Here is a 22739-nt window from a genome sequence, read left to right as displayed (position 1 = left end):
AAAGGTACTTTAAACACTGATATGGAATTCCACTTACACGAATATCAGCTTCTTCAGCCTTTTCCAATTTACGTCTAAACTCTGGATCACTCTCTAGTGCTGTCACAACTTCTTTCAAGTAACGAGAGTACTCAATTCCAAGAGGTTCCTGCACATACACACACACAAGAGACAATAACTCACTGAAAATAGTATTAAAATTGTAGTTTTAAAACTCAATTTAAAAAATAAAATTATGCTAATGATCATCATAATGTGTTATTTGGATTATGAAGTTCCATGACAAAAAAAAATTATGAAACTCTATAAGTATTCAAAAAATAATTATAGGAACAATAAGTACAGCATATTCAGTGACATCAATGAAATATATACAAATCATGCCTTGCTGCAGATCTATCCATTTCGTCAATGCTTGTGGCAAGATGGAAACTGAGACAAACATGTACAAATGGCAAAACAATCCCAATATAATCTGGAAATAGATTTGTATTGCATGTAAAATGTACAGATTAAGTGTGCAGCATGCCTGTAAAAGAAGGCAGGCACATGGACACATTCGAGGTCAATGCATGGACCATTCTCTTGTTCTCCAGAATAATGCTGCTGAAGCAGATCAGCGTGTGTGTGATACAGAAAATCTGGGCCATTCCTCATCTGTTCAGTTACATTCTACACACTGATTCCAGAATGATATTATCAGTCTGCAGACTATAAACAAAATGTCAGTCATAATGAATGTCATATCATTTACAATACCACAATCACACCAGGCCTCAGATGCAACAGCAGAACAACATCATTAAATGGTTATTTACAACATGAAATTTACTGGTACATTCTGATCTGTTAATATACTTCTTTGTGGTATGTGAACTGGTAACCATAACTGATATTCATACTTGACACCTCAAAACTAAAGAGAAGACAACATCGACAAATTTTTTGAGAATTAAGAAACTGTCAGTCCCTCTCAGAGGACACTGCCTTATTGTAAGCACCTTCAGTGCTGGGCGGGAGGGTTTGTGTGCTTTGATGATGTTGAGAGCTGTACTGGCAGTAGTGTAGCTACTGGCAGGGTCACCCAAGCCGGAGTGATCTCGACTGAAAAGCCAGATGAAGTGTGTTCCACACCGATACCCCAGCCTCGTAAAATGCAGTGTTGATACCCCTGCCTTGTAAAAAATCTATTATTGTGAATAATTCAACAATGAATGTTGTACTGCCCACACACAGACAAACTGTGTTAGGAAAGAGCAACATGGATTTATTGATGCTTACATTTGGAACATGGAATGTGTGTACACTGTTGCATACAGGAGTGTTGAATAGTGTTGCAGAAGAGGTGCTAAGGTATGAGAATGGGAATTGTTGCACTGCAGGGAATTAGGTAGAAGGGAAGAGGGGAGATTTATACGCAGAAATTCTCCCCATCTATACAGGAAAACAAGAGAGACAAGGGGAGTACGGAGTTGGGTTTATAGTCTCCAAGGATATGCGTAGATCTGTTATTGCTTTCACTCCATATAATGGAAGAATATGTACTCTGCATATGAAAGGCAAATTTCATAATGTGACCTTTGTGAATATATATGCACCAACAAAAGAATCAGATGAAAATACTGTGGACATCATCTATGATCAACTACAGGAGGTATGGGACAGAATATCCAGATATGATTCCACAATAGCTCTTGGCGACTCTAATGCAAAACTGGGAAAGGAAAAGGCATTAAAAAGCATGCTTGGTAAGGAAAGTCTGTATGACGAAACTGATGATAATGGTATGAGGGTTGCCCAGTTTGCTTCTGCAAACAAATTGAGAACGGTAAGTACCTGTTTTCAAAGGAAAAATATCTACAAAGGGACGAACAAATGAATCATACCAAATAGACCATATATTGATACCAAAAAGATGGGCATCCGATATGGAAAATGAGCGAATTGTGATTCTGACCACTACCTAGTAAGAGCCAAAATGAGAAACTTGCCATGGCTGCCATAGGAAGTAGTACCAGAGTAAACATATGGAATATAGAACAATTGAAAGATAGGTCTACTGTTCAGAAGTACCAGAACAGATTGACACAGGAGTTACAAACGAAAGATGGTGGTGGTGGTTGTTGGGATGTTTAAGGGGGACTAAACAGCGAAGGTCATCAGTCCCCCATTCCAAAATCAGGCGAGCCGAAAATCTACGGAGCAGATAAAAACCAAAGGGGGAGGAGACGTCCGCCCAGGCGCTAAAAGAACACAAATGCAGCAAAAAACACTACAGACAAGAACAGGACAGAGGAGCACCAGACAGAAAGAAACAGAAGAAAGGAGGATGGCCGGAGACTGGTTGACTGACCATGAGAAAAAAGGGAAAGAGTCAACCATCTGACGGCACACCAGAACAGCAACAGACACAAGGACAAAAGACACAGAAAGGGAAAGGCGCAGGACCTCCCTAAATCGAACCATAAAAACGACTACTACGGATAAAATGTAAAACATTGTCAGCCATGGAGGCATCGTCGGATAAAACCAAAGCCAAAGTGCCCGGGAGACTAAAAGATTGCCGGAGTGTGCGCAGTCGAGGACACTCCAGCAAAATGTGACCGACCGTCAGCCGGGACCCACACCGACACAAGGGGGGATCCTCCTGACGCAACAGATGGCCGTGCGTCAGGTATGTATGGCCGATGCGCAGCCGACACAGGACTACCGAGTCCCTGCGAGAAGCCCGCAGGGAGGAACGCCACACATCGGTCGTCCCCTTGACAGCCCGCAGTTTATTCGGGGCTGTCATGCCACGCCACTCAGCAGCCCACATCCCAATCAGCTTACGGCGCAACACCATCTGCTGGTCGCGAGCCGTAAGGCCGACCTCCAAAGCCGGGGCGTCGATCGCCCCTTTCGCCAGCCTGTCTACACGTTCGTTCCCTGGGATGCCAACATGACCGGGCGTCCAAACCAAGACCACCGAATGACCAGAACGGGCAATGGCGGAAACAGACTCCTGAATGGAGGACACCAGAGGAGAGGAGGGATAGCAGCGGTCGATGGCCTGTAGGCTGCTCAGGGAGTCACTGCAGATCACGATGGACCTACCTGAGCAGAAACACATATGCTCAAGAGCGCGCAAGATGGCCACCAGCTCTGCAGTAAAAATACTGCAGCCAGCCGGCAAGGAGCGTTGCTCAACATGGGCAGAGTGAGCAAAGGCGTAGGCAGTGCGACCATCAACCAGGGAACCATCAGTGTAGACAGGCTCACAGCCCGGAAATGAGGCGAGGAGCGCAAGAAAACGGCGACGGAGGGCCACAGGCGGAACCGAGTCCTTGGGTCCCTGTGCCAAGTCCAGACGGACGGACGGCCGGGACAAACACCAGGGAGGCGTAGGTGCACGGACCCGGAAGGGAGGCGGAAGAGGGAATGAACCCAATTCCGACAGCAGGGACTGAACGCGGACAGCGACGGAAAGCCCAGACCTAGGTCGCTGTTCGGGCAGATGGAGGACCATGGCAGGGAAAAGCAGGCGACGATTGGGATGGCCTGGCAAGCAATGCACGTGGACAGCATAGTCGGCGAGCAGTCGATGGCGGCGAATCCGCAGCGGGGAAACCCCGGCCTCCACCAGTAGACTATCCACGGGGCTCGTACGAAAAGCGCCAGTTGCAAGCCGGACCCCACAGTGGTGTATGGGGTCTAACAACTTCAACACTGAGGGTGATGCAGACCCATAGGCCAGGCTCCCATAATCAAGCCGAGACTGCACAAGGGCTCTGTACAATCGCAGCAGCGTGCAGCGATCCGCACCCCAAGAGTGTGGCTAAGGCAGCGGAGGGCGTTGAGGTGCCGCCAGCATTTTTGTTTCAGCTGAGTAATATGAGGAACCCATGTGAGCTGGGCATCAAACACGAGTCCCAAGAAGCGGCAAGTGTCCACCACTTCAAGCAGGTGGCCGTCGAGGTAAAGTTCAGGATGAGGGTGGACCGTCCGACGCCTGCAGAAGTGCATAACTCGAGTCTTGGCTGCAGAGAACTGAAAACCGTGAGTCAGAGCCCATGATGCTGACTTCCGAACGGCTACCTGCAGCCTGCGTTCGGCGACTCCCGTAGTCGTGGAGCTAAATGAGATGCAGAAGTCGTCGGCATACAAAGAAGGAGACACCGACGACCCGACGGCTGCAGCCAGACCATTAATGGCCACTAGAAATAAGGACACACTCAACACCGAGCCCTGTGGGACCTCATTTTCCTGTGTATAAGAAGAACTAGAGGCGGCACCGACTTGCACCCGAAAGAGCGGTGCAATAGAAAGGTTTGAAGAAAAGCCGGGAGCTGACCACGAAGACCCCACCCATACAACGTGGCGAGGATGTGATGCCTCCATGTGGTGTCATACGCCTTCCGCAGATCGAAAAATACAGCAACGAGATGCTGACGTCGGGCAAAAGCCGTACGGACAGCAGATTCCAGCCGCACCAAATTGTCCACTGCAGACCGGCCCCGACGGAAGCCACCCTGGGATGGAGCGAGGAGACCGCGCGACTCAAGGACCCAACACAAACGCCGCCCCACCATACGTTCGAGCAATTTGCACAAAACGTTGGTGAGGGTAATGGGACGATAGCTGTCCACCGCCAGTGGGTCCGCACCAGGCTTCAAGATGGGGACAATAACACCCTCTCGCCATTGCGACGGGAACACGCCTTCGCTCCAAATGCGATTAAATATCGCGAGAAGGTGTCTGTGGCAGTCCCTGGAGAGATGCTTCAGCATCTGCGCGTGGATGCAGTCTGGGCCTGGTGCTGTATCAGGGCAATCGGCGAGGGCAGCGAGGAATTCCCTCTCGCTGAAAGGAGCATTGTATGTTTCAGAACGACGCGTGTGGAATGAGAACGGCGGCCGCTCGGCTCGCTCCTTTAGAGAGCGAAAGGCGGGGGGATAGGAGGCAGTCGCAGAGCTCTGAGCAAAGTGCGCGGCAAGCCGTTCAGCAATGGCGGCAGCGTCCGTGCAGACAGCGCCGTCCAAGGAGAGCCCAGGGACACCCATAGGGGTCTGGTATCCATAAATCCGCCGGATCCGGGACCACACGAGTGAGGGGGAGACATGGGAGCCCAAGGATGAGACATACCTCTCCCAGCACTCCTGCTTACACCGTGCAATAAGACGACGGGCCAGGGCACGGAGCCTCTTAAAGGCGATGAGGGTCTCGAGAGACGGGTGCCGCCTATGCCGCTGGAGAGCCCGCCGACAGCCGCGAATAGCCTCAGCAATCTCCGGCGACCACCAGGGTACAGCCTTCCTCCGAGGGAGGCCAGAAGATCAGGGGATGGCAGCCTCGGCCGCTGAAATGATGGATGTGGTTAAAACACGGACCACCTCGTCAATGTCACCCTGTGGGGGAGACTCAATGGCAGCAGCAGAAGTAAAAGCCGGCCAGTCTGCCCTGTGGAGAGCCCAGCGGGGCAGGCGCCCAGAAGAACGACTCTGGGGTAGTGACAAATAGATGGGAAAATGGTCACTACCGCACAGGTCAGGGTGCACCCTCCAGTGGAGGGATGGGACAAGTCCGGGGCTGCAAATAGAGAGATCGATGGCCGAGAACGAGCCATGGGCACCACTGAAATGCGTGGGAGCACCAGTATTCAAGAGGCTAAGGTCGAGCTGAGCCAACACATGCTCCACGGCCCGACCGCGGTCATCAGAGACAGTCCCACCCCATAGAGGGTTGTGGGCATTGAAATCGCCCAGAAGCAGCAAAGGTGGCGGGAGTTGAGCCAGCAGTGCAGCGAGGAATGTAAACAGAGCGAACAGTAATAGCCGGCGAGAGCTCAACCCTGGCAGCAACTGCCTCTAAAGGCGTCTGAAGGGGTACTGGCGAACTACAGACAGAGTGGTGAACAAAGAGGCAAACACCACCTGACGCTCGATGACAGGCAGCACGGTTCTTATAGTATCCCTGATAACCGCGAAGGGCGGGGGTCCGTAGTGCAGGAAACCAAGTTTCCTGCAGAGCAATGCAGAGAACAGGGGAATCACTCAGAAGCATCCGGAGCTCAGGCAGGTGGCGGAAATAACCGCCGCAGTTCCATTGGAGAATGGAAGCAGGAAGGGACTGGGAGGGCGTGAATGCGACTAAGAGGCAGACAGGGCTCCAGAGCCAACTGCCGCCACTGGGGGAGAGTCAGCTGAGTCCATAGGAGAGGCCCCCAAGGGTTCCGTGAGGGCGAGATCCGCGGCAGAGGCGAGGATCTCCACCTCATCCCCGGAGCCAGGACTATGTACAGCAGGCGGTGCTGAAACCGCCGGAACGTCCTTCTTCTTGGACACATTCCGTTCCTTCTTCTCGCGTCTGCCCTTAGGGTGAGAGGGCTGGGAGAGCTTCTCGGAAGGAGCGTCGGAGGCTGACGACGACGCAGAAGCCCTACGATCAGCAGGTGGCGAAACCTTCAGCCACTGGCTGACATCTGGCTGGGAAGGAGAAGAAACGGAGGAAGGGAGAGCCCCGAGGGACCCCTTCCGCGAGAGAGGAACCGGCGGAGGCAACGCCGCCGGAGAAGGAGGGGGAGGAATCGAGCCTCCCAGTTGTGGAGCAGATGTCACTCCCGAAGTAAGCTTGGGGGGAGCGACAGAAGAGGGTTTGCCCCCAACTGCTAAGGGGGCAATAGAGGAAGGCTTGCCCCCAGGCAATAGGGGGGCAGACAGAGATACATGGCCCCGAGGGCCCACTGAAGGCGGCACCGATGAAGCGACAACCGTCGCTCGCGTGGGCGACGATAACGTGGCTGCAGCATAAGATGTTCGAAGGGAAGCAGGATACAACCTTTCATATTTCTGTTTAGCCTCTCGATAAGTAAGCCGGTCCAGGGTCTTAAATTCCATTATCTTCCGCTCCTTATGAAGAACGGGGCAATCCGGCGAGCATGGAGAGTGGTGCTCCCCACAGTTGACACATACAGGCGGGGGCGCACATGGAGAATCGGGATGAGAGGGGCGTCCACAATCTCGACATGTAGCGCTGGATGGGCAACGGGAGGACATATGCCCAAACTTCCAGCACTGGAAGCACCGCATCGGGGGAGGGACGTATGGCTTCACGTCGCAACGGTAAACCATTACCTTGACCTTCTCGGGCAAGACATCACCCTCGAAGGCCAAGATAAAGGCACCGGTGGCTACCCTGTTTGTCTTGGGTCCTCGATGGACACGACGGACAAAATGCACACCACGCCGTTCCAAGTCGGCTCTCAGCTCGTCATCGGATTGTAACAAGAGGTCACGATGGTAAATAATCCCCTGGACCATATTTAAGCTACTGTGGGGAGTGACGGTAACAGGGACGTCACCCAGCTTATCACACAAGAGCAACGCTCGTGACTGGGCTGGGGAGGACGTCTTGAGGAGGATGGACCCATTCCTCATTTTTGACAACCCTGCCACTTCCCCAAACTTATCCTCCAGGTGTTCCACAAAAAACATAGGCTTCGTTGGAAGAAAGGAGTCACCATCAGTCCTGCTGCAGACAAGGTATTGCGGTACATAAGGCTCCCGCTTGGCACTAGATCGGCGTCCCTCCCATGGCGCAGCCAACGAGGGGAACATCTGAGGGTCATATTGCGCAGCATCGAAGTCGACTCTACCTCGCTTAGAGACGCTGGTGGCCGTGCGAGCACCAGCTTGGTGTGATTTATTGCGCTTCATTGCGCCACATCCGCCCAGATGCCACCTACTCCGAACAAGGGCTCTCCCCAAGGGCGCCACCCAGCCAAAGCAACGGGTACCTGGCCGATATCCCGTTGCCCGGAGTCCCCGTGCCCCAGACAAGATGGGCACATACTCCTTGGCATGCATGGGGAGGAAACAGCTCTGGCATCTGTAGTGCGATCCCTGCGTGGTCAGGGGGCTACCACCAAGAGGGTACATGACGACCCCACCACAACGGACTGGCTACCGTGCTGGATTTTAGGTGTTTAAAGGGTCCACAGTTGTCGTAGGCGCTAAGAAGAAGAGTGCGCACAAGGCGAGAAGGAGACAACCCAGAAGATGTTGGGCGTAGTCCCCCCCCACACGACAATAGGTAACATGCAAGATGGTGGAGCATGATGGACCAATACAAAAACACCACGTAAGGTGTCCTTCCCTAAATGGCACGCACTGACGACGGAAATTTGGAAGAAAAAAGGAGGTCAAACCCAAGTAGGGACCATCACAGAAGGCCGAAACGTTTGAGACTCCTTTTAGTCGCCTCTTACGACAGGCAGGAATACCGCGGGCCTATTCTTACCCCCGAACCCGCAGGGGGAACGAAAGATGGTGGAGATGATAGAAAACAATGGAACTCTATTAATGATGCCATTAGACCAACAGCACATGAAATACTGGGGCAAGCAAGGAGACTTAGGAATGAAGACTGGTATGATGATGAAAGTAGACAGGCAGTGGAACAGAAAAAGGAAGCAAGACTGAAATGCTTGCAGCAGAATACTAGATCAAATCAGGCACTGTATAATGAAAAGAAAATAGAGGCAGAAAGGGTATGAAGGAGGAAAAAAGGGAAGCCATGAAGAGAAAGATAGAGGAGCTGGAAGAGCACTACCAAAAGAGTGAAAGAAGAAAGTTCTACAAGAAAATTAAAGAAGGAACTCAAGAATATAGATCGAAAATAACAGCTTGGAAGGACAAAGAGGGGAAATTTGCTGACCGATAAACAAGATGTTCTGGATGTATGGAGAGGATACTTCAAGGGGATTTTGGAGGGCAATCCTACCAGGAACAAGCAGCTACTCAATAATACTGCAGATCTGGAAATAGAGGAAAGAGGAACTATGGAAGATAGTGTATTGTTTAAAAATTATGTAACACCAGGAACTGATGAAATAACTGCGTTAAGTGCTAAAAAATGGGGGAACTTATCTTCATAAGTGGATCCACAGACTTTTTAAGTTGATATGGAACTATGAAAGAATCCCAGAAGAATGGATCTTAGTTGTAATTCAACCAAAACATAAGGAAGGAGAAAAGACCTGCTGTTCAAATTACCGAGGAATTACCCTGCTAGATGTAACCTATAAGATCTTCTCTAGTATTATCTACAAGAGGTTAGCACCATATGCAGAAGAGATTCTAGGGGAATATCAGTGTGGATTTTGGCCTAATACATAAACAAAAGACCAGATATTTGTGTTGAGGCAAATACATGAAAAGGCCTATGAGTATAACATTGAGCTGCATAACCTCTACATAGACTTCAAGCAGGCCTTTGAGTCTCTATAGAGCTCAAATGCTAAATGATTTGCTACTGCTTGGTATACCATCTAAGTATGTCTCACTTATTCAAGCAACATTGCCTGATTCCAAGGCTGCAGTGCGAGTAGATGGAAGACTGAGCAATCGGTTTAGCATAAGGCCCTGGTAGTAGACAACATTCCATTAGAACTACTGATGGCCTCGAGAGAGCCAGTCATGACAAAACTCTACCATCTGGTGAGCACGATGTATGAGACAGGCGAAATACCCTCAGACTTCGAGAAGAATATAATAGTTCCAATCCCAAAGAAAGCAGGTGTTGACAGATGTGAAAATTACCGAACTATCAGTTTAATAAGTCACAACTGCAAAATACTAACGCGAATTCTTTACAGACGAATGGAAAAACTGGTAGAAGTCGACCTCGGGGAAGATCAGTTTGGATTCCGTAGAAATGTTGGAACATGTGAGGCAATACTGACCTTACGACTTATCTTAGAAGAAAGATTAAGAAAAGGCAAACCTACGTTTCTAGCATTTGTAGACTTAGAGAAAGCTTTTGACAATGTTAACTGGAATACTCTCTTTCAAATTCTAAAGGTGGCAGGGGTAAAATACAGGGAGCGAAAGGCTATTTACAATTTGTACAGAAACCAGATGGCAGTTATTAGAGCCGAGGGGCATGAAAGGGAAGCAGTGGTTGGGAAAGGAGTGAGACAGGGTTGTAGCCTTTCCCCGATGTTATTCAATCTGTATACTGGCAAGCAGTAAAGGAAACAAAAGAAAAATTCGGAGTAGGTATTAAAATTCATGGAGAAGAAGTAAAAACTTTGAGGTTCGCTGATGACATTGTAATTCTGTCAGAGACAGCAAAGGACTTGGAAAAGCAGTTGAACGGAATGGACAGTGTCTTGAAAGGAGGATATAAGATGAACATCAACAAAAGCAAAACGAGGATAATGGAATGTAGTCAAATTAAGACGGGTGATGCTGAGGGAATTAGATTAGGAAATGAGACACTTAAAGTAGTAAAGGAGTTTTGCTATTTAGGGAGTAAAATAACCGATGATGGTCGAAGCAGAGAGGATATAAAATGTAGACTGGCAATGGCAAGGAAAGCGTTTCTCAAGAAGAGAAACTTGTTAACATCAAGTATAGATTTAAGTGTCAGGAAGTCGTTTCTGAAAGTATTTGTATGGAGTGTAGCCATGTATGGAAGTGAAACATGGACGATAACTAGTTTGGACAAGAAGAGAATAGAAGCTTTTGAAATGTGGTGCTACAGAAGAATGCTGAAGATAAGGTGGGTAGATCACGTAACTAATGAGGAGGTATTGAGTAGGATTGGGGAGAAGAGGAGTTTGTGGCACAACTTGACTAGAAGAAGAGATCGGTTGGTAGGACATGTTTTGAGGCATCGAGGTATCACAAATTTAGCATTGGAGGGCACCGTGGAGGGTAAAAATCGTAGAGGGAGACCAAGAGATGTATACACTAAGCAGATTCAGAAGGATGTAGGTTGCAGTAGGTACTGGGAGATGAAGAAGCTTGCACAGGATAGAGTAGCATGGAGAGCTGCATCAAACCAGTCTCAGGACTGAAGACCACAACAACAACAAGGAAAGGAGTCGGTCAAGAGAGTGCTGTGTAAGATCTATGGGGCAGTTCAGAATAATAATGGTTTCTGGAGATATAGGATGAATGGTGAGCTGGATGGCCTCATACAAGGAGCTGAAATCTTAAGAATTATAAAAAGTAGAAGAACAGCCTGGCTTGGGCATGTCTTCAGGATGGATACTGAAAGAACAACTAAAAAGATTTTTGAATGGAGGCCAATCAGAGGAAGACAGAGAGGAAGGCCACGAAAACGGTGGATAGATGATGTGGAAGAAGATATAAAATCACTAAGTCTGAGGATGGTGGACAGCTGTGCTGGAGTGGGCAGAATGGAGGAAACTTGTCGACAATGCTAAAACCCACACAGGGATGTAAGGCCGAGAGAAGTAGAAGAGAACAATCTGTCCGTTTCTGTTAATACATTTAGTGGGGTGAAAATCACCGCCACCACCAACAACAACATAAACATGATCAGGCCTAGAGAACCACAGGGGATAACTACCATGTTATCCTCTGCTGATGGTGTCACTGGATGTGAAATAGAGAGGAATGTTAGCTAACTGATGACCCAGCAGCTGTCATCTTTCCTGATCTCTGAGCCATGGCTTTTCTCAAACAGCTCCTCGGTGGACTTCACAAGGCTGTGCAATTTTCCCACCTGAGACCTTTCTTCAAGGACAGAGTTACTGGCAGCATCAAGAACTGGACCCAGGTTTCCTCATGGCAAATCCAAAATCCAGACCATTTGAGAAATACGTATGTCACATAAAACACCTCATCCAGCATCCACAAATAGGGGCATATAGAGACATACTTAAAACTGTTTAGCTCACTTTGTAGAATCCACTACAAAAAAAAACTATGTGCCACAAGTTTCTCTCATCAAGTACTGTATATACATGAGTTATGAAGGAAATTAACCAACTTCAAAACAGATCTGAGCAAAGGGTACAATTTATTTGTCAAGATCACAAGTTACAAATAAACTGCTCTTTACAGATTGAATCATGAAATAAAACTTGATATGGGCAACAGAAATTTTAACCAAGCTTACCAGATTATCAGTTTCATTTATCTCATTTCCATCCGTTTTTTCATCATTTTTCTTCTGTGTTACAGGTGGTCCAACAGTATCTTGAACAACAAGTAAGGTACAAAGGAGTACCAGGATACCTTTCATCATTTCTGCAACAAATATAACAGCATGATTAATACATCAGGCTACTTATATCAATAATTATGTTATTCAGCAGACACAGTCTGTGTGCATATGTAATAAAAAAAGAAGTTTATAAGGGAGAAAATACTGTAAGTGGTTTAGACTATCAGTATGAAAGATTTGTTCGCCTGATAACACTACTGGATGGATGGGTTCAAGGAACCAAACTATCGTGTCATGTTCTCTCTGTCCTTGGTGAATGAAATTAATAAAATTCTTATAAAAAGGGCAACCAAACTGATCCTTAGTATGTTCATCCAGTATGGAAAAAAAGCAAGAAGGCTAGGATAAATCCATGTATAAAACAAAAAAGAGTAAACTACCTCAAACTGAAGGGTATTAAATTGAATTAACTGGAGACTTTTCTTGTAACAAGAAGCACAACTTATGCATCTGAGTGGCAGGCATTCCATTCACTATGAAAGACTGGTAAGTAGTCAAGGTCAATAAAATGGTACGAATCAAGATAAAACACTTTAATTAAAACCATAAGGAATGTAAAAGCACAAATGAATTAAAAGGTTTGGTCAGGGGTCAGGCCAATCCTCTCCACCCAGAGGCCAGATAGCAAAACCATATTGCCTGACCTTCAGGTAAAATTACACAAGCTACACTGTAAGATAAATCGTAAAATTAGATTTGCTACAAGAATGTCTTCTGCTAAAATTGATGGTAATGATTAAATTTCCAGAATGAAACATCCCCAGGCTGTGGCTAAGCCATGTCTCCGCAATATCCTTTCTTTCAGGAGTGCTAGTTCTGCAACGTTCGCAGGAGAGCTTCTGTAAAGTTTGGAAGGTAGGAGACGAGGTACTGGCAGAGGTAAAGCTGTGTGTACCGGGCGTGAGTCGTGCTTCGGTAGCTCAGATGGTAGAGCACTTGCCCGCGAAAGGCAAAGGTCCCGAGTTCGAGTCTCGGTCGGGCACACAGTTTTAATCTGCCAGGAAGTTTCAATGACTAAATTGCTAGTTTCAGAGTTTGGATTATTGTGGTAAAAGTGGGGCACTGTTAAGATGTATGCCACTGATAAGGGATACCACAACTCCAATAACATGTTTAAGAATATACGCATGGGTCACTGTAGTATGGTCAATGCAGAGTCAAAGAATTTTAGGTTCTCAGGACATTCTGCATGTAGTCATCTTTTATGCTATGTAGCTTGTTGGCATCTGTGATATAGCATTCCCTATTCAATGTAGTCAGGAGTCAGTGGGACAGGACCTTCCTTAAGCCATGAATAGATAACATGTGGGAGATTTCAGGAAGGTCACATATACTTTAGAGTGGACAATGGATTGTGGATGGGCTGATATGATGACACCACCAGTCAAAGGACATGAAAAGTTGAGTGTTGCAGTATGTCGAGGTTCTTACAAGATGTAACTGTGACTAGGATCACTGCCTTTGCTACATGAGAGCAAGGCTTGGGTTCAGGAAATGAATTTTTTGTTAATACAGATCCGATTCTCATTTACTGTCCCTGTTTTCGATCTGTTCTGTGAAGAACTATGATTTTGTATTCAGAAACAATGAGTCATCTGTTCTGCTACACCTACTCTGGGGCATATGTTTATCTGTTTTTTAGTCAGTTTTCCTCCACTAGTGTAGCTAAGGAACGAAATATTTTGGGATTATATCTCTGCACTGTGTTGATCTGACCCATCTGTTAAGACTGCTGAGGTAGTCTGACCATCTGCCTGTGCTTCTTCATTCACACATTTTATGTCTTAGTTCCACCCATTCCAGCTGGGTGCTCTCCCCACAGGCAGCACCACCCAACCAGAAGTGGCTAACTGGCTCAACTAACCATTGCACGGAGTCCCAGCATCCAAATTTTGACAACCATGTACTCCTGGGCATACATGGAGATTTGACATTTCAGGCAACAACAGTGTGATCTTTGAGTGGTCAAGGGAATATAGCTCTCTGCAGGTATCTTACAACAATAGAAGTATAGAAGTACTAGAGAATTTCTGCCACTTGGATAGTAAAATAACAATATGGCCAAAGCAGAAAATATAATGCAGAGTGGGCAATAACAAGAAAGGCATTCATGAAGAGGATCAATTTGTTATACTGAATAAAAAATGTTAAATCTTTCCCAAAAATAATTGCCTGGAGTGTAACCTTGTATGGGAGTGAAAAGTGTACAATAAACACTACAGACAAGATGAGATGAGAAACTTTTAAAACATGATGTTACAGCAGCTATGCAGAAAAGGAGACTTTCAACAGGATACAACAGTACAGAGAACTGTGTCAAATCAGTATTTAGACTGAAGACCTAGCAACATCGGCTACTATGTGACATGAAGTTTATCATCAATATAAATTACAGTAAATTTATTGAGCTCTATCCTCAAGGCATCGGCTAAAACAACTCTCATGGACAACCAATGCACATTTGTGTATCTAAATGTATTTTAACTACAGGACTGAGAATTGTCCATCAGAGGCGTATTAGCATATACTGTTGGGATATACATACTGTTTCTTCAAGCAATATTTATGCACAATAAATGAAAGCTATAGAAAGTTTACTTCTAAAACACACTATCAGATTTTCGGTTCTACTAAACCTACCAATACAGGACATAGCTCTCTCTCTCTCTCTCTCTCTTTTGGTGACTGGCAGGACAAAATTCTTAACACCAGTTTCACATGTTCACACTTCATGGGTTTGCAATGACCTTTTGTCAAAAATCACATTATTTAAGCCTGTCATAATGCTATTCAGAATATCATTTCTGCAAATACAATTCACATCCGTCAAACCAGTACGTTCAATTTGTATTTATTCCAAAGTCTACAATAGGGTTTGGCACATAATTTAGTTGAAAAGCCTGATGTAAACCTTCCAAGAAGAAGATTAGGGTCGACCGAAGTGACCGATCCCACTCGTCGGCTTTGACCCATGACGTAAGGCTGTTGTGGTGTGTAACATCACGACAGAGTGGAATTTAGTTTGGGAGAGTGGCGTCTTTGTAGGTATCGTTTTGATGTGATTGGTGGTGCTCTCTGGTGGTGTGTTTACGTGTTGTGTGTTAGGTGCTGTTTTCAGTTTAGTTTGCATGTGTGGCACGTTTATAGGTGGTGTATTGTTGCGGTCTGTGGTTCTCTCTGGTAGTGTGTTTATGGGTAGCGTGTTACAGTGTGGTATCGGTAGTGACTGTGCTTTCAGCGGAATATTTTTCAGTGAGTTAACAATTTTGCTTTTGTTATGTCGATGTTATTGTAGTTTTTTTCTGTTCGTTGTATGTGAATTTTGGTAAATAGCTTTTTTTATGGTTTTGGTAGGAATGGATATGACAGACAAGGTCAACAGTTTTCGGATGTCGGCGATGATGGGGTACAGTGCGTTGTCTCTAATAAAATTTCTTCAACTATTCAGAGTTTTGGATGAAATCGTGAAGAAATGAGGCTTACTAAAGTTCCGGCGTCTTGGACCATGGACGGCTGTATGTGGAGATGTCTTAAGGATAACAGATAAATGGAAGTGTCTGATTATAATTTTGTTGGTTTGTTGTGTTTTTTGAGGTAGTTATGATTGTGGACGTGGTTGTAGTTTTGGGTTTTACGATTCGGTATCGTTAGTTTCTGTTGACCTATATAGGTCAAGGGAAGTGTTCAATTCCAATGTGTGGTTGCTGTATTTGTTCCGGTATCGAGAGTTGATGTTAAGCTATATAGGTCAAGGGAAGTGTTATTTGTGGGATCGAGAGCTGATGTTGAGCTATATAGCTCAAGGGAATTGTCCGATCCCTGAGGATAATTTGGGGAGTTTTGTGTTGTCGGTTTTTTTTCGTCGTTTTGTGTGGTTTGATATGGTGGTGCGAGTCTAAATTTGTTTATATTTACTTTGTCCCCAACCAAACATCCCCATTTCCCACGCTTGTGTCGTTAGTTTCATTAGGTTTTTTGTGGTGTGTGTGTTGGTTTTTCAATGTATTTTCGTGTTTGTGGTCATGTTTACGTAATGACGTCATAGGCGCCATATTGGAGTCGTAGTTGTGACTTCATGGGTCAAAGCAGACGTGTGGAATCGGACGCTTCTGTATTTCCGAAGATTACACAGCGGCATCCTAGATTAGATTTCAGACTTATTCTCAACAATTTCACTATCACTTTCGAGTACAGTTACCTATAAATGTCCCTCAATTTCAATATATTTTATAGTGCTACGCTTTACATTCACTCAACCATGAATCCGAATTTCGCCCGTTAGTTTTACATTACATATAAAAAATAGAAGAAAATTATAATGTCAGAGCTTGCGAAACAATGTTTTCTAGCACTTTTTGGCAGTATATATAAAAACCTTCGTCTGTGTGTTCGTAATCGTAACATAAGGACCATATATTGCTTCCACACACGAGGGATGACTCAGGGTTAACGTTTCATATATTAACGGCTACTCATCTGCAACTAGACAGCAATCAAGAGGGGTGCAAATATGAGTAATGAACTAACCAGATCTTTAAATTACCGTTTCTTCCAACTGTCTGTCTAAAATATATGGAATCTACGCAACGTAAATGTTTCCGAAACTACATTTCTGTAGTATTTGTTTTGTTGCATTTTTGTTTTTGTTATCTAAATAAATTCATCAATAGCCAGGAGTAAACATGAATTGCATCATCCATCTCTTCTGAAATTTAGGACGACTTGGGGAAAATTAATAGCGGGGCGTCATATTTGAAAGCGAAAAACTAGTGTACCTATACGCTGGTTGAAGTAACTGATCTTGATTATTAGGAGAAAAAGAATGTCAAATCAGTTTATAACTGAAATATGTCAAATGAGAAAGTGGGCATCTTTTAATATCACGAGCTAATACATTCATATATAATCATTAACAGCACTGAATACTACTTCCAGTGTGCTCACGTCAAATAAAACTGTCACGGAAATAAATGCACTAAAATTATGTGACAAAACATTTCACTCGCTACTTACGTGGTTTACAGCAACACCACAGATCAACACTACTCATTTCCGTGTATCAAACATCACTACTCAAAGATTTTCATTACAGACCACTCACTGTATTTCAAAACAAAGAACTAAAGCTTTCAGATAATCCAAACTGTTTTTACAAAACTTGGGGAGATGGATAAAGCGCAGCTTGGATAAAGACGTGTCATCTGAATCTGATACCTCATGTTATCATCAGGTGGCTTCGATCAATCTGTCCACTCTTCCGTGTTCCATTTTGGCACATTATTGCCTTTAACCGGTAAAGTTCTGATTAGTATGCATTGAATATGGTAATTTCTTGTTTGGCTATAAAGCGTTTAAATTAGTGAAACGAAGATCGAAGTCATTTCAATTTCCCGCAGACCAAAATGTTACTCCGAGTAGCTTGTCAATATGGCGGTACATACGGGTGTACTGGTAAATCGCTCCGTAAATATCGGTAAATTACCTTCAGTAAATTGCCTCCTATTCGGAAAAAGTGATGAAAGGTGTCAGAACATTTGTAGTGATGCATAAATGATATCGTTAATGTTGTTTTGTGAAAGCAAAACTCAGTAAATATTCGTGTGATTGCAGAACTGAATGCAAGGGCTTGAAATTGCTCTGCAAATGTGTAACGCTGGACTCGAAATAACTGTGAGAGAACGACTGCAAAATGACTCAAGCAAAGCTAGACAATATGCCGAAATGCTGGAAAGTTTGATTCAGTATGTCGGCATTCCCATAGAGACGTAAAGTTGTGAACAAGAGAGTGCGTATATATTAGGCCTCGTTTTTCGTGTTCCTGCTGCGTGGGGTAGCCTTGCGGTCTCAGGCGCCTTGTCACGGTACGGGCGGCTTCCCCCGTCATAGGTTCGAGTCCTCCCTCGGGCATGTGTGTGTGTGTGTGTGTGTGTGTGTGTGTGTGTCCCTAGTTTTTTATTTTTTTTATTTTTTATTTATTTATTTCGTATTCCATTAATCCGTATTGTGATAAATCACAAGGATGTGGAATGAGTCAAGATTACATACAACAGATATAATACACATATATAAAATGACAAAAATGTACCATAAGATTATGAATAAGTTTGTAGGTTAAAATCAAATCAAAGGTATAGCTCAAGTAATATAAAACAATACCTAAAAAGGAAATATAGTACATTTTCCAAATTAAACAGTTAATGTGATCTATAGCAAACAAATTTTTATCAGTATAAAAAATCATTGCTTTATTTGTAGATACTCATCAAGAGAATAGAAGGAATTTACCATTAGGTATTCTCTCAATTTACATTTAAAAGTAGGTAAGACATTAATGTGATCTTTAATACCTGATGGAAGGGAGTTGAAAATTTTTGTGGCTGAATAATGAACACCTTTCTGAACAAGACTTAAATGTTTCAGATCCCTGTGTAGATCATTTTTAGACCTAGTATTATGATCATGACATTCACTATTAGTTTTAAAAAGAGATAGGTTGTTAGAAACAAAAATCATCAAAGAAAATATGAATTGAGAGGTAAGTGTTAATATTTGTAACTTATGAAACAGACTTCTGCAAATTAGTTGGGTCTAGTGCAGCAGGGGATACAACCCGTCGGCTTTGAACAATGACGTCATTCCTTAGTCATAGATCGTAATGTCTTCACTTCGAGGCATAGATAATAAAGCAGTTCTGTGTTCTAATAAGCACTATCATTAAAATAATTGAATGTAAATCTAAAAGCGATCGCTTGATATTGGGTATATCATTTTACTGATTGCTTAATGAAGTAGGATCAGTTTATTCTATCTCGTGAGATTTTTTTTAAAAAAAAAAGCCAAAAAACTCTTATTACGTACTGAAGGGAGCTAGAACACTAAAAAGAATCGCTTCTCAGCTTTTGACAAGATATTGCTTAATAAAGTAGGATCAGTTTATTCTATCTCATGAGATTTTTTTTAAAGAAGCCAAAAAACACTTATTAGGTACTGAACGGAGCTGCTTAATGAAGTAGGATCAGTTTATTCTATCTCGTGAGATTTTTTTTAAAAAAAGTCAAAAAATCGTTTCTTTACTGATTGCTTAATGAAGTAGGATCAGGTTAGTCTATCTCGTGAGTTTTTTTTTAAAAAAGCCAAAAAACTCTTATTACGTACTGAAGGGAGCTAGAACACTAAGAAGAATCGCTTCTCGGCTTTTGACAAGATATTGCTTAATAAAGCAGGATCAGTTTACTCTATCTCGTGAGATTTTTTTTTTAAAAAGCCAAAAAACACTTATTAGGTACTGAAGGGAGCTGCTTAATAAAGTAGGATCAGTTTATTCTATCTCGTGAGATTTTTTTTTTTAAAAGTCAAAAAACACTTATTACGTTCTGAAGGGAGCTAGAACTTTAAGAACAATCGCTTCTCGGCTTTTGACAAGATATTGCTTAATAAAGTAGGATCAGTTTATTCTATCTCGTGAGATTTTTTTTTTTAAAAAAGTCAAAAACACTTACTCTTTTGACAAGATCAATGTTTATCTCTCTCGCATTCCTTTGTTTCTCAACATTCTCCTCAGCTCTTTCATCTCTGTAATACATGCTCTCTGGCGACTTGTGACGTCATTGTTCAAAGCCGACGGGTTGTATCCCTTGCTGCACTAGTCCCAATTAGTTTGAGTCAGATTAAGTATTGTGTAAGCCTAGGAACCGATGGCCTCAGCAGTTTGGTCTCATAGGAATGTACCACAAATTTCCAAATTTTCGTCTTCCATTAAAGATTAAATACGATTTTCTACATGAAGACTGTCTAAAACCGTGGAAAGAAAATTCGAGTGCTGCGGAAAACTGCCCAGAAGCAGCTATTGGCCATAAAAGTGCCAGAGAGAAAACCCGTTAGTCCCATATACTGTTAAGTATAAAAATCTTGTGTTAGTGCAATATGTGAAAATACGGAACACAAACCGAAAAAGATAAACAGATAAGAAAAAAGAAGAAATAAACATATTATCAACGAGTCATGGTAGGGGACTAGCTACAATCATGTCTGATATCCAGTCAGAATGTAAAGTCACTGAAATTTCGAAGCCTGGAGCTTCTTCAAGAGAACTGTGAAACTACAGTAAATAATGGTATGAACTGTTTTATAATCGGAGGAGGAAATGTTGCGTACAAGAACCAGAGTAGCCTTGCAGTAAAAGCACTGAAACAAACGCTAAGAAAAATTTCACAATCCAAGGTATTTGGGGCCAACTGAAGAATGGGATACAACCTGTCGGCTTTGACCAGTAACGTCAAAGTTTTCTCATATACATTAATTTCTTTATTTTCGAGTCATAGATAATAAATCGGTTATCTTCTGTGACGAGGCCACAGTCTAGCATAACAGTAGCGACACTTTGCCTCATTTTGTTGCCTACTACGGCAGCAGCTCGCCAAGCGGCCAGTAAGTAAGTCTGTTGAATACGGCACAATCGTGAAAGTAAAAGCCAATAGTAGTTGTTCATTTTGGTTTGTGCAATGGTTTTTTTACAAATATAAGCGTCTGTAGCGCAATAAATTGCAGCAACAACAAGAAGAAGACACCACATCTGCCTTTTTTTTAGGTTTCCTGAGGACCGTGAGAAGTATATAACGTCACATTACTATAGTGTATTGTCAGGATTCGCTTGCAAACTACATGTGTATTATTGATTATTTTTCGTTTCAGGAACAGAAAATGGCTAGTGAACATCAGACGAGAAGATCTTATGGAAAAAGATCTTGTTCGCTACACTTAGAACAAAATCAGTTCATGACAGCAGACAGTAATAAACTCGTGTGGAATACAGTACCCACACTGTCTGACATCTCCCATAAGCCACCTCAACTGACGATGAAGAGGAAACTGCCACAAACGTTCGACAATCCGTCTGAAGCTGTAAAACACTCCTGTGGCACAGAAGCAGCCAGTTCAACTCTCCACATATCAGTGCCAGATTTATTTGAATCGTTAACAGAAACCTGCTATGATGATGAAGTGGTTAGATTAAGTGCAGTTGTTCGTGTCTTGCGAGAGTGTGTGAAGTGTCAGAATGTACAGGAAGCTAGACTTCGTGCAAAACTATTATGAGACAAGGAAAGTGCGTATCATTTTAAGTACAGACAGCAACAGAAACTTTGTCAAAAGGATCGAGTATAGAACGATAAACAAATTTTGATGCTCTTGACTTGTTGTTAAGCCAGATTAGCATGCCATTGAAGGAGAAAAATGCTACAAGATGGAAAGAGGAAAATAAGCTATTAGCTCCTAATTTGTCACATTTTATAGTACTCAGGCATACAGGTTTTGTCAAAATGTTTTATGTTTCCATCAGTGAGTACATCACAGAGGTATGTGGAAGGCATACAAATTAAATGTGGGATAGGTGACAACATATTCCACCTTTTAAAGGAGAAGGTACAGTATTTCTTCGATACTGATAAATTAGAGAATATGTCATTGGATACAAAAGTCGTTACTGGCACATTTAATAGACGACAGCCCTTCTGACATTGTTATTGGCTTTGAGGACTTCGGGTTTACATGCACAGCATATTTCTCCCACTGTCTGGCAGTTGCTTGTCCTACTTAGAATAATATAAAGACGAAGGTCGTACTTGTGGCAACAGGTGACAATGACTAAAACAAAGTAGACATAAGGAACGACAAATGAGGCGTCGATCCCTCATGCACCCAGTGGTATATGTCTGTGCTTCTTATGTGTGAATCTGTGTTTGTATTCCTTTGATATAAATGTGGTAAACTGAAGTTCTATCGAATGTCACAAGTGTTGCTTCGCAAAAGTGTTGTAGAAACCGAAATAAATGATCGTGTTTTTAAAAGACGTGGTTAGACATTGTGTACGATTTTTGTCACTTGTATTAATTTAGAGATGGCGCTGGGTAGAGAGGTAGTATCTGTCTCAGTTCGACGAAAAAGTCTTGTTTTACTCGATATCTACATCTACAATTACATGGATACTCTGCATATCACAGTCAAGTGCCTGGCAGAGGGTTCATCGAACCACCTTCACAATTCTCTATTATTCCAATCTCGTATAGTGCGCAGAAAGAGTGAACACCTATATCTTTCCATATGAGCTGATTTCCCTTATTTTATCCTGATGATCTTTCCTCCCTATGTAAGTCAGTGTCAACAAAATATTTTCGCATTCAGAGGAGAAAGTTGGTGATTAAAATTTCGTGAGAAGATTCCGTCGCAAGGAAAACCGCCTTTCTGTTAATGATATCAATCCCAAATTCCGTATCATTTGTGTGACACTAGCTCCCGTATTTCGCAATAATACAAAACGTGTTGCCCCTCTTTGAACTTTTTCGATGTACTCCGTAAGTCCTATCTGGTAAGGATCCCACATGGTGCATCAGTATTCTAAAAGAGGATGGACAAGCATAGTGCAGGCAGTCTCCTTAGTAGGTCTGTTACATTTTCTAAGCGTCCTGCCAATAAAACACAGTCTTTGGTTAGCCTTACCCACAACGTTTTCTATGTGTCCCTTCCAATTTAAGTTGTGTTAAGTGTAACAAGGTAGTTCGTAACGGAATTATGTGACAAATGGTGTAATTTTTGTTGCTCTGAAGTGTCGGAAAATAATTTTCCAGATGAAAATACTGAGTGGAAGTATCATGGTTGTGCAGATACAAACGGCAAACAGGCATGATGTCCGAAAACATGGTGGATGAAAATGCCTGTAGACTTGC

At 43.5% G+C, this 22739-nt stretch overlaps 1 protein-coding gene across 2 annotated transcripts in view; it reads right to left on the bottom strand.

Moving 5' to 3' along the window:
* Positions 1–17187, bottom strand: part of LOC124794807 (nucleobindin-2) — a 101623-nt gene extending 84436 nt beyond the window's left edge. For both annotated transcript variants that reach the window (XM_047258464.1, XM_047258465.1), the window contains exons 1-3: positions 17032–17187; positions 11911–12041; positions 38–148 (exon numbers count right to left, since the gene is read on the bottom strand). In XM_047258464.1, the coding sequence (XP_047114420.1) occupies positions 38–148; positions 11911–12041; positions 17032–17068 (279 nt within the window). In that variant the 5' untranslated portion in view covers positions 17069–17187. The remainder of the gene's footprint in view (positions 1–37; positions 149–11910; positions 12042–17031) is intronic.
* Positions 17188–22739: the final 5552 nt, after the last annotated feature.

This window comes from Schistocerca piceifrons, chromosome 4 (assembly GCF_021461385.2).
Source record: "Schistocerca piceifrons isolate TAMUIC-IGC-003096 chromosome 4, iqSchPice1.1, whole genome shotgun sequence".
Taxonomy (NCBI): domain Eukaryota; kingdom Metazoa; phylum Arthropoda; class Insecta; order Orthoptera; family Acrididae; genus Schistocerca; species Schistocerca piceifrons.
This window is presented reverse-complemented; position numbering and strand designations above follow the sequence as displayed.